This window comes from Oreochromis aureus, linkage group 20 (assembly GCF_013358895.1).
Source record: "Oreochromis aureus strain Israel breed Guangdong linkage group 20, ZZ_aureus, whole genome shotgun sequence".
Taxonomy (NCBI): Eukaryota; Metazoa; Chordata; class Actinopteri; order Cichliformes; family Cichlidae; genus Oreochromis; species Oreochromis aureus.
The window spans coordinates 26,272,846-26,284,236 of record NC_052961.1 but is presented as its reverse complement, the minus strand read 5'-3'; the positions used below and the strand labels follow the sequence as shown (position 1 = coordinate 26,284,236).

Below are 11,391 nucleotides of genomic sequence, written 5' to 3'. Positions count from 1 at the left end.
CAATTAAGCATATTAGGTGATGTGCATCTCTGTAATGAGAAGGGGTGTGGTCTAATGACATCAACACCCTATATCAGGTGTGCATAATTATTAGGCAACTTCCTTTCCTTTGGCAAAATGGGTCAAAAGAAGGACTTGACAGGCTCAGAAAAGTCAAAAATAGTGAGATATCTTGCAGAGGGATGCAGCAGTCTTAAAATTGCAAAGCTTCTGAAGCGTGATCATCGAACAATCAAGCGTTTCATTCAAAATAGTCAACAGGGTGGCAAGAAGCGTGTGGAAAAACCAAGGCGCAAAATAACTGCCCATGAACTGAGAAAAGTCAAGCGTGCAGCTGCCAAGATGCCACTTGCCACCAGTTTGGCCATATTTCAGAGCTGCAACATCACTGGGTGCCCAAAAGCACAAGGTGTGCAATACTCAGAGACATGGCCAAGGTAAGAAAGGCTGAAAGACGACCACCACTGAACAAGACGCACAAGCTGAAACGTCAAGACTGGGCCAAGAAATATCTCAAGACTGATTTTTCTAAGGTTTTATGGACTGATGAAATGAGAGTGAGTCTTGATGGGCCAGATGGATGGGCCCGTGGCTGGATTGGTAAAGGGCAGAGAGCTCCAGTCCGACTCAGACGCCAGCAAGGTGGAGGTGGAGTACTGGTTTGGGCTGGTATCATCAAAGATGAGCTTGTGGGGCCTTTTCGGGTTGAGGATGGAGTCAAGCTCAACTCCCAGTCCTACTGCCAGTTTCTGGAAGACACCTTCTTCAAGCAGTGGTACAGGAAGAAGTCTGCATCCTTCAAGAAAAACATGATTTTCATGCAGGACAATGCTCCATCACACGCGTCCAAGTACTCCACAGCGTGGCTGGCAAGAAAGGGTATAAAAGAAGAAAAACTAATGACATGACTTCCAAAAACATTCAGCTTTGATATTGATGAGTTTTTTAGGTTCATTGAGAACATGGTTGTTGTTCAATAATAAAATTATTCCTCAAAAATACAACTTGCCTAATAATTCTGCGGCAAGGGCAAATCTCCACCTGCTAGTTTCTGCACAAGCTTTTATCACACTGGACCCACTGTTTACAGGTAAGACCATTGAAATGGAGTTTCGGCAAGTGTCAGTAATGTTAAAGTGGCTGTGTGGAGTAGCACAACCACTGCTACTATAACACTTTTCACATGCATTTGTACATATTACAATGTCTTTTACCGTCTTTATGGTGCTAGCTTAAAGTCATGCTGTAAATGTTAGCTTATTTTGTAGTGAAACATATTAAATCAGTGTCTCCTAAACATTTATAATCAGGTTTGAGTCTGGCTGCATTGACTTTTGAAGATGCAAATTTAGCATGATGGCTGATGGTGCTGTGTAAACTTCTACTTAACCTTCTACACTGTAGATTCTACAGTGTAGAATCTACACTGTCAGAATAGCAAAGAGGAGCACTGTTGCTTCATCCTTAATACTTTAGAGGAGAACTGGATTGCAATCACCCTGCTGTTATTAGGTCTCATCTCAATAACATACATTTCTATACAGCTAAGCCTGATGAGCGATGCCTTGTTGGCTGACATTTGTCTTTGAGCGTGAGAACTTTAAGAATTGTAAAACCACATGAATTTGACAAATGTCCTTTTAACCGTCAGCTCATAGTGAAGTACACTGAGCCACCCTGAGCTATAATATCAAAATAGAATAGAAGCTGCTACCTTTGTCAAGAGTGGCTGGATCTGAGTGCATACTTGTCAATGGAAAATTGTACTTAGTAGTCAGTATAATCTTTTAATGATATAAGTTTCCATATATGCTTCGAGGTGTATAATCGATTGTGTAGTGATAGGATGTGTGATCTGTAGAAGGCTGCAAAGACTTTTATGTGCATTCCAGGGTGTTCTGGCATTCAAACTCACATCCTGGGAGCATGGGAAAAGGGCATACCTTCTCTTATTGTGTTATGATAGGATAAACGTATCTATGTCTGTTTTACTCTAAGTGCATTTTGTTTAGATGAACTGCTGGACTTCCAGACCAGCAGGTTTAGGGAAGTCATTTATGGGGTCACACTCTGACCCCCCCCAACACACACACTCACCCAATGATGTATAAATAAAGACCAGGGTAGTGGCACGGTGCGAGTCTCAGAGCCCTCACTTCTGTGCGAGTACTCTGTGGCTGCCCTTGCTTGCAAGTAACTAACTGCAGTGTGTGTTTCTCCTCTCTGATTCAAAGCTGAAGAAGTGTCTTAGAATACATCTCTTGACAATACTACTTTCAGTTATTCAAATGTTGCTTAATTTGTTACAAAAATGTCCTGTCTATGTGCAGAGAGTGTCTTCCAGAGGAACGGTTCTGTGGGGATTGTGATGTTCTCGTCACAAACATCAGCCACTCCACAACAGAGAAAGTGTTATTGATGTTTTTTTAAAGCCATTCCTCCAACCACATGTATTATCAGAGTGGACGGTCAAAATTGCACCAATATACAAGGTATTTCCTCATGAGATACTCAATTTTGGTTTTCATATGTGTCTACAGCCAGTTAGAAATACTCTATGTAAGTGGTTTTCTCTTTTTTGGTAGCTCGCATTCTGCCAACAGTGAAGCTTCGAAACTGCTCCTGTGGGGGCGTAAACTTCAGTGTCAGCAGGAAAAATAGTGATTTTAATCAACATTAATAATAAACAGCAACCTGCTATTGAGGTTTCTGTGATGGATTTGAACATAGTGTGATGGAGCATGTTATCTGCCCTTGCTGTACAATCAGAACATGGTATTGTATTAACAGAAGTCATCTGTGAAGGCAGTGATGTATTAGTCATGTTGTTTCTTTTTCTTTTAGGTCCAAGGACGTTATGATGTGCACCAGGCGATATACAGATGTCAAAGTTGCCAGCAGCAGTGCAGCCCTGATTTAAAGGACCTGATTAGGAGTGGATATTGGCCAGCATCTGTCAACATGTCGACTCTTTACACTTTAGACTAGAGCTGGGCGATAAAACGATAACGATATGTATTGCGAAATAACTTTTTCTCGATAGAAAAATTAAACTATTGCGATAGACCTCATCTCTCTTGTCCTCTTAAAAAAAAAAAAAAAAAAAAAAAACAGCCAATCCAAATTAAGTAGCGCAGAGCCGAACCAATCACAGCCGCAGCGTCACGTCACATGACTTGTTACGTGCCAAGGCGCACATGTGTATTTGTTTTTGCAGCCGGGCCGCCCAGGTAATGAAGGAAACGAGTTTGCCGACTACAGAAAAATCAACCGAGAGCGTGAGCGAAGGTTACCGAAGAAAAAACAGATGATGGTTCCAATGCTGGAGAGATTGTCAAACGGAAGGGCCACAGAAGTTCCGTGAGTGTGAAGGTATTTCGCTATTTCAAGTCTGACAAAAACAGAGTAGCGCGCACTGTAAATTGTGCCGAAAGCAAGTCTGGAAATACAATAAAGCGGTGCATGCTCAATCTCTGACTGAAAGCGCTAATTCGTCATTCGGCTTTTGTCAGACTAAAGTAACTGTTAAAACTGTTTGAAAAGCTAAGCTATACAACAAGGAGAGAATTTCCTTTTAGTTCTCAGTTTATTTGATATTGACAAAAGTTAGTCAATTTTGTCTGTTCTTCTGTAAAACGACCTAAGATTTATTTTTAGAATTAAAATTTTGTTTCTAAGTGGAATTGACAATTTAGTGGTCTGTTTTGTTTGTTCTATTTTGAAACTTAAACGCTTTAGCGGCTGCCTTTTGTGTAGTTTACAATATTTGCCTTTATCTGAAACTGAAGTCTCATGTTCCTTAAGTACATCTACCCTGTTGAACTTATTATGGGAAATAAATATTTTAATTAAAACAAGCTGCTAATTATTTCACATTTTACTTGTGAGCAACGGCACATTTAAATCTTACAAATATAGTTATTTGGCTTATATCGTGATATATATCGTTATCGCCTGAAATGAAAAAAACATATCGTGATATGAAAAAATCTTATATCGCCCAGCTCTACTTTAGACCCTTGAGCTCCTTCCAGGAACTAAAAGTATTTTCTCCATGATTCTCCAGGAAAGCTTTTGCAAAACTGTTGGAGCGTGGTACTAAGTGTGGGGGAAGGGTGAGTGAAGTATTTCTTTGATATTGTTTTTCAATAAGCAGATGCAAATATTTATTCCTCTGTTATATTTCTGTACATACAGACTGGGCATGCCAACGGCGATGCACTGCAGCACAGCTTTCTTGATGAGGAAGAGCAGCTGTGCTGTGATGTCAGCTTCAGCTGCCCAGCATGCACACCTGAAATGTTGGCACTTTCAGCTGATGGGAACAGAAAGCTATATCACTTTCAGCAAAACGAAAGGTGCCCATTGTTGATGTTCTTTGTTTTTGTGTTTTTATGCATATATTTAAAAAAAAAAAAAAACCTTCCATGGTTAGACTTTGTTTCTCTGATGTTGCTCTGATGACCGTGACTTTTTTGATGGCGTTTTTGTTGCTGAAGACAGCAAAGTGTCTGCATTTGTTGTGTATATGACATAATAGTGTATATGAGACACACTTGACAACAAAATTGATTAGGATGTGAAAAAGCTACCAGATACAAGTTGTCAGCAAGTTATGGCTGACTAACCACCCTGCCTTACATCACTCTGGGCTAATACTGTAAAAAGCAATCATTAGTTTTCTTTGTAATATCAGATCATTTGTTTTGATAAATACATAGGTCAGTATCAGGGTTCATATGAGCTATTTTAGCAGTAATTTTACACCTCCACTATGATAGTATTTAGCTGTTAATCATGTTAGCAAGGAAGCGAGTTTGTAATTCATTCTTAATTGTTTTCTTACAGGCAGGGTAACGACATGGTGATAAATGAGTGTGTGGGCCATCTGCTGAGGACCAAGAGCTCAGGACACTCAGACGGGGGCGTCGCAGCAGGAGTCACCGTGCTCCACAATCCTCTGCTGCTCTGAGATGTCAGACTCCTGCCTGCACATACAAACCACAGTGAAGTCAAAGTTCCACCTGCACCTCCACCTGTTCTTGCAACAGCATGAACACTGACAGAGGTGAGACAGCAGAAAAGTCCTTGTTTATTTTTTGTAATAAGTTCAGGAATTAAGTGAAGAAGAGTGATTAAATAAATTGTTTCTTGCATTTTTGATTTAATGATTGTGTTTAGGATTATTTCAGAAACATGTTTAGAGGATCTTTGTAAGCCTGTATTTCCTTTAAAAGAAGGGAAGCACTTCTTCATTCTGCAGAAAAGGTGACACATTACAGATGAGTTCATAAAAAGTGTCTCTGTCACTTTTTCTTTTTTACTGGAACAGCATGGTAAAGTAGGCCTAGGCTGCCATCTTGTGGCAGTGTGTTGTTACTACAACATATGAAATTGTGTTTCTATTGGAAATATAATTCAGCACCACCGAGCCTAAAATTATTATTGCCTCAAAGGGATTTATACTCTGAGCTATGGGGTTTTTGTTTTTTTAAAATGTTGTTCTAAGCAGCCAACAAATTGTTAATGCATGATTAAAGTGAATTGTTAATTTATGGTTTCTGGTTTTACTATAAACAAACTGGGGATGCTTGTGTTTTCTTTCTTCCTCAAATGATCAGATAAGACTTGATTAAAAGAAATAATGCAAAGGCATTTTGCTGTGTTCACAGAGGGTCTTGAGGGTCTGTGTAAACAGAAAGATGTTGGCGATGGTGTGTATGGATTTGAGTATTACCCCACCACACCTGCAACATATTCCACGCAGCTACACATGGGCATGCAAACAGTACAATAACTGGAATACTCCAACTTGCCATTGTGACTGATCATTCTATGCTCTGGTTAGTCCCATGGAGGCTAAGATTGGCACTGAGGCTGGCCAGCAGAAGGTGAGGGCCTGGGGTCCTGGACTGGAAGGAGGCGTTGTTGGTAAATCTGCTGACTTTGTGATGGAGGCTGTTGGAGACAATGTTGGTACAAGGGGGGTCCTGAAAGCATGTGCTGATCAGCTTCAGTTTCTTCTCTGAAGTTGCTCTATTTCTCTTCAGGTTTCTCTCAGACCAAGATTGAATGTGATGACAAGGGTGATGGATGGTGTGACATGCGCTGCGGGCCCACAGAACCAGGTGAGTATGCTGTCCATGTGCTCTGCAACAATGAGGACATCAACACTCTCAGTTAAGATTAGTTTTCATGATTGTTGCCTCAAGACCTGAGATCATGGTGGTGGGCTTGTGATGGACACACTTTTCATGGCTGAAAGCTCTCCTGTAGAGGCTAAGCCCTCTCGATCAACAACACACCTGCCGCTAACTACGTGTGTCTGCCTTAAATATCCTCACAAACTCAAAATGTGACCTCTAGCACCAAACGCTTGCTGCAGTTCTTGGTGTCAGAGGTGACACACAAGGTATCGGGTTTTCGGTGCAATTACTTTTTCATATAGGACCAAGTATGTTTGGATCGCTTTTTCCCCTTGAAAACTGCCCTTTAATGTTACATTCTTGTCTAATATTATAAATGTATTGATCTGAAACGTGTAAGTGTGACAAATATGGAATAAGGTACGAAATCAGAAAAGAGGCAAATGTTTTTTCACAGCGCTATAGTCTGTAAATGATCTTTTGGCTGTAGTAGATCTTTTACTTGTTCCTTTTTTAATTGCTTGTATAAAATTTGTTTTCTCTAGGTTAAGGCGTACGGTCCAGGCCTTCAGAGCAGTGGTCTGGCTGTTGGAAAACCCACTGAATTCACAGTTGATGCCAAGCAAGGAGGAAAAGCTCCTCTGAAAATTATAGCCCAGGTATATCTGGCTTTGTGTATGACCACAAATATGTTAAATATATTGCATGTACTGTATTTTTCGGACTATGAGTCGCACTTAAAATCCTTGAATTTTCTCAAAAATCAACAGTGCGCCTTGTGGTCCAGAAAATACGTTGTGTTAAATCTGATTGAACTAATCCCTTGTCTTCTGCACAGGATAGTGAAGGCAATTCTGTGGATGTCCACGTTAAGGATAATGGCAACAGCACATGTACCTGCACCTACACCCCACGTAAGCCTGTGAAGCAGACTGTGATGGTCTCCTTGGGAGACGTTAACATCCCTGAGAGTCCATTCAGGGTGAGTATGCACTCACACACGCTCTCACTTTCACTCTGGCATGCAGGGTTTGTCTTTTCTTCTCTGAAAAGTCTCTTGAGTTTTGGTGTTTGTGCCCACAGATGAATATCGGAGCAGGCTGTCATCCAAACAAGGTGAAGGTCTCTGACCCTGGAGTGGCAAAGACAGGCCTCAAAGCCTTCAAGCCAACATATTTCACGGTTGACTGCTCAGAGTCTGGTCAGGGTAAAGCTCCATAAAACTGTGTGTGAGAGTAAAGAGCGCAAACATATGATCATGTCAAAGAAATATTCCAAACAACAGTAACATGTTTAGAAACAGATATTACAGGGAAACTTATTTAACCCACCTGCTGTTTGAGGCTAAAAATGACTGTAGAGCATTACCTGCAAAGGTAACATGCTAACACAGCCTTTGTCCTCTGCCATCAGGACAAAGGCTGTTTGCGTTTAGGCTATTCCAATGACACCATTCAGGGTCAAAGTGGATCCTTCTCAAGGCAGAGGGACCAGGACTCAGCCGCAGTGGTAAGAATACCTGTACTGCCTCACAAAGTCAGAGTGCTAACAAAAAACAGTCTGTTTATTTAGTTTATTGGTCTATAATACGGTCTGAATGTTTTCCGTCATACTACATGGAACAACTCTTCATAACACTTTTATGAAAATGTTTGACGAAATTGACAAGATCAAAATTAAAATCACAATCGCAGGATTTAAAAACAAGAATAAACATGGAAAAAAAAAAAGGGGTTATAGTTTTTATGCTAATGTAAACAGGTCCTTTTGAGCTGTCACTTGAACTGTGTACCAGTCAAAGCAGTAGTAGCAGCAGGCTGTGAAAGACTTTGAAATCGTCAGCAACCACAACAACACACACTGTTAAATATACACCTGTGCAACAGGTGAGAGAAGAAATGCTCACACATGCGGGCGTGGATTGTAGTTACTTTGTAGTTACTTTCTATTATGTGGGTTCTTATAAGACAAGGAAGCGTTGTTCTGGCTGTTATGCATCATATTAAATGGGAGGATGTGGATCGCTTCCCTTTCCCGTGACAGGGTCCCCTGGGAGTTGCGTGACCTATGGTGGAGATCACATTCCCAAGAGCCCTTTCAGTGTCGTCGTGGCAGCCACACTGGACCTTAGCAAGGTCAAGGTGACAGGCCTGGGAGACAGTATGTACCTCTGTCATTGTTCTTGTACATCCACACCTTCTGACACCAAACCTCAGGCTACATAAAGCCTAGTGATAACCTATGAAACCGTTATTTGCTTTTAAATGTTTGTCTAAGCATGAATATTTTTACGATGGCTCCCCCCCCCCCTTGGACAGTTGCCAGTATATTGATGTTTTCATTTCATTTTTTTAAATGAATCTAAGCTTTTCAAGCAGATCAGAGGTGTCAGTGTATTTTCTTTGGTCTCTGTTCTGGCAGAGATAGCTGTTGGCAAAGACCAGTTTGTGCTGGTGCTTGTTTCTTCCTCCCCATTATCACCACAGCTTTATTCAAAGAAGATGATCTGATCTTTTGGTTCGTCTGTCCAATAGTGTAGATTTCTGGTGAGTATCAGCTGCGCTGGGTATGTAAATCGGGCCATCCAGCTGCAGTGCTGATCCGACGCCACTTGTGCCAAAAATCCGGACAAATGTCATTTGATCAAGGAGCAAATCTGAGCCAAACAGACTGATCATTTTTTTCACCTGGCGTCTCATCAGAGGAAACTTTTCCTTTTCCAAGCTCCTGTAGGACTCGGGGAGGGAAAGCTGCTGATGCTGATTCTTCAGAGAATCATCACACTGGATTTCGATGAGCTCTAATTGCAGATTCTCTTCCACTTCTTCGGCATCCACCAAGAAAGGAGTCGCGAATAGCTTGACTTCTTTTTCAATGGCAGAAAAATCCTGGAGGCGCTGTCTGAATTCTCTTTCGAGACATGTAATCACAGACACATATTTCCCTTTTTTAGCAGAAAGGTTGGCCTGTGGATAAGCAGTTCTGATCTCGGACAGTGTGGGGAAGTGCACAACGTTGAAGTTGCGCAGTTGTGTCTTAAAGGGATTGAGCTTCACACAAAATGCTTTCATGTGCGCATAAAGTTGTGGTACAAGCTGCTCTTTCCCTTGTAGGCTCTTGTTCAGGGTGGTTAAATGATCAGTAAGATCAACTAAAAATGCAAGGTCTGCCAACCATAGAGGGTCATTCAGCTCATGAAGAGGTCGGTCCTTCTCTTTCAAAAATGGTCAATTTCTGATCTCAGGGAGTAAAGACGCTTCAGCACGGCACCGCGGCTTAGCCAGCGCGCCTCCGAGTGGTAGAGTAGATCCCCATATTCAGCATCCGCATCAGAAAGGAAAGCCTGAAATTCTCTGTGGTACAGTCCTCTTGCTCCAATTATGTTGACAGTTGTTACAATTGCGGTCATTACATCTCCAAGATTGACTGTCTTGGCACAAAGGGCTTCTTGGTGAACAGTACAGTGCATTTTAACAGCCTCACCTCCAGCCTCTTTCACCTCAGCGCACATCGTAGACGCCATTCCTTTGTGTGCACCCGCCATAGCTGGAGCCCCGTCTGTTGTATCTTCACACAGCTTGTCCCATTTAAGTCCCATTTTGTCAGTTGAGTCTGACACAGCTTCAAAAATATCCATACCTGTTGTTGTGCCTTTTAGACTCTTAAGATCGAGCAGCTCCTCTGTAACTCCGTGTCTTGCGAGGAGTTGGGCGACCTCATAGCTGGCTATTGTAGACTTTTCCTGGACTTTTTGAGCACAAAAAAATACTGTTGCTGACCCTGCAGGACAGCTACCATTTGCTTTACTTTCTGCTCTCGCTCAGCACCAGTGTAGGATGCATAGTTTTGATGTTTGGTTTCATAATGACGTCGTACATTACTCTTTCATAACTGCCACAGTTTCAGTGCAGATCAAACAGACACTTCCCCTTGAATTCTTTGAAGAAATATTCACTCTCCCACCGTGTCTGAAATTTTCTGCACACACTTTCTACCTTTCGCTTCTTTGGTTCTGCCATGTTCAGTAACTTGGGGTAAATTTCTTCTAGGATTGTCCTTTTTGGTGGAGCAACTGCCTTGATCAACAGTAGCTTCCCCTGGTGTTAAAACTAAGAAGTGCATTACACTCAAGCAAAAGTTGAAGTGCGGGCCATATTCTGTTCTATTTATAACATTTCTTGCGGGCCAATTAGAAATGGACCACGGGCCATAGTTTGGACACCCCTGCTATAGACATTAGCACACACTCCAGCAGCTTTTCATCCTCTAGAGTCACTTGGATGACACTGAAAACACTACGTCCAGATAAACTCCGTGTATGTAGTGTATTATCTTACAAAAAATACAAACAAATATAGAATATTTTATTTTCTAAATGTAATGCTTCCTTTTAGGAAGAAGGTGGAGGAGCAGCTCCAGCAGAGCAACACCAGAGGTGTGTGGAGAGGACTGAACACCATCACTGGACGGAGCACTGTGAGCGGAGGGGGTCCAGAGTCTGGAGACCAGGTTCTGGCTAACAGATTGAACCAGTTTTTTAACAGGTTTGATTCAGTAGCCCTTCCCTCCCCCATCCACCAGAGCTCGTCACACCTCTGCAACCCCCCACAGCACCGGGGACATGAAATGCACCTCACCTGTCCCCCTTTTCCTTTTCCTTCAACCACTCTACTGGGTCTAAGTCGTCTCCACCTGCTACGGCGGCTGAGATCCTTTGAGGTGAACAGAACACTCCTCAGGACATTTTATGACACTGTGGTGGCGTCTGCTATTTTCTATGCTGTGGTCTGCTGGAGTGGTGGAATGGCAGAGAGGGACAGGGGGAAACTCAACAAACTGGTCAGGAGGGCCAGCTCTGTCTGAGCGCTACCGCAGGTCATTCTTACCAGCAGCTGTCAGACTCTATAATGCAGCTTAACATTCCTTTGGTCATCTTACTCACCAGCTTGTTAGTTTACTCTACATTTTATACATATCTCCGTACAATTTTCTCAGTTTTTCTATACATATTCTGTACATTGTTACCTGTATATACGAACTTCGGTTGCTTACGTTCATAGGACCACCCTGTGTCTTCCTTTTATATTTTATTTTCCCTTTCTGTAAGAGCTCTGTAACACCAAAATTTCTAATCCGTGGGATTATAAAGGTTTATTCTATTCTATTCTATGTTTTATATTTGTTTGTATTTTCTGTATTTTCCTTCTGCTATCTGTACCTGAGCTGAGGAAACAAATTTCCCCGC

At 41.9% G+C, this 11,391-nt stretch overlaps 1 protein-coding gene across 2 annotated transcripts; it reads left to right on the top strand.

The window, feature by feature from the left end:
- Positions 1 to 4,033: 4,033 nt before the first annotated feature.
- LOC116330285 (filamin-A-like) lies at positions 4,034 to 11,391 on the top strand. Of its 2 annotated transcripts, XM_039604099.1 has the most exons (10): positions 4,034 to 4,115; positions 4,198 to 4,358; positions 4,849 to 5,068; positions 5,673 to 5,714; positions 5,849 to 5,972; positions 6,051 to 6,128; positions 6,692 to 6,805; positions 6,985 to 7,128; positions 7,230 to 7,655; positions 10,541 to 11,391. In XM_039604099.1, the coding sequence occupies exons 5-9, from the start codon at positions 5,853 to 5,855 to the stop codon at positions 7,365 to 7,367; spliced, it is 594 nt and encodes a 197-aa protein (XP_039460033.1). In that variant the 5' UTR covers positions 4,034 to 4,115; positions 4,198 to 4,358; positions 4,849 to 5,068; positions 5,673 to 5,714; positions 5,849 to 5,852; the 3' UTR covers positions 7,368 to 7,655; positions 10,541 to 11,391. The 2 variants fall into 2 exon arrangements, 1 of the variants encoding a protein (XP_039460033.1); XR_005609529.1 differs by lacking the exons at positions 5,673 to 5,714; positions 6,692 to 6,805; positions 6,985 to 7,128; positions 7,230 to 7,655; positions 10,541 to 11,391 and having other exon boundaries at positions 5,849 to 5,931; positions 6,051 to 6,129.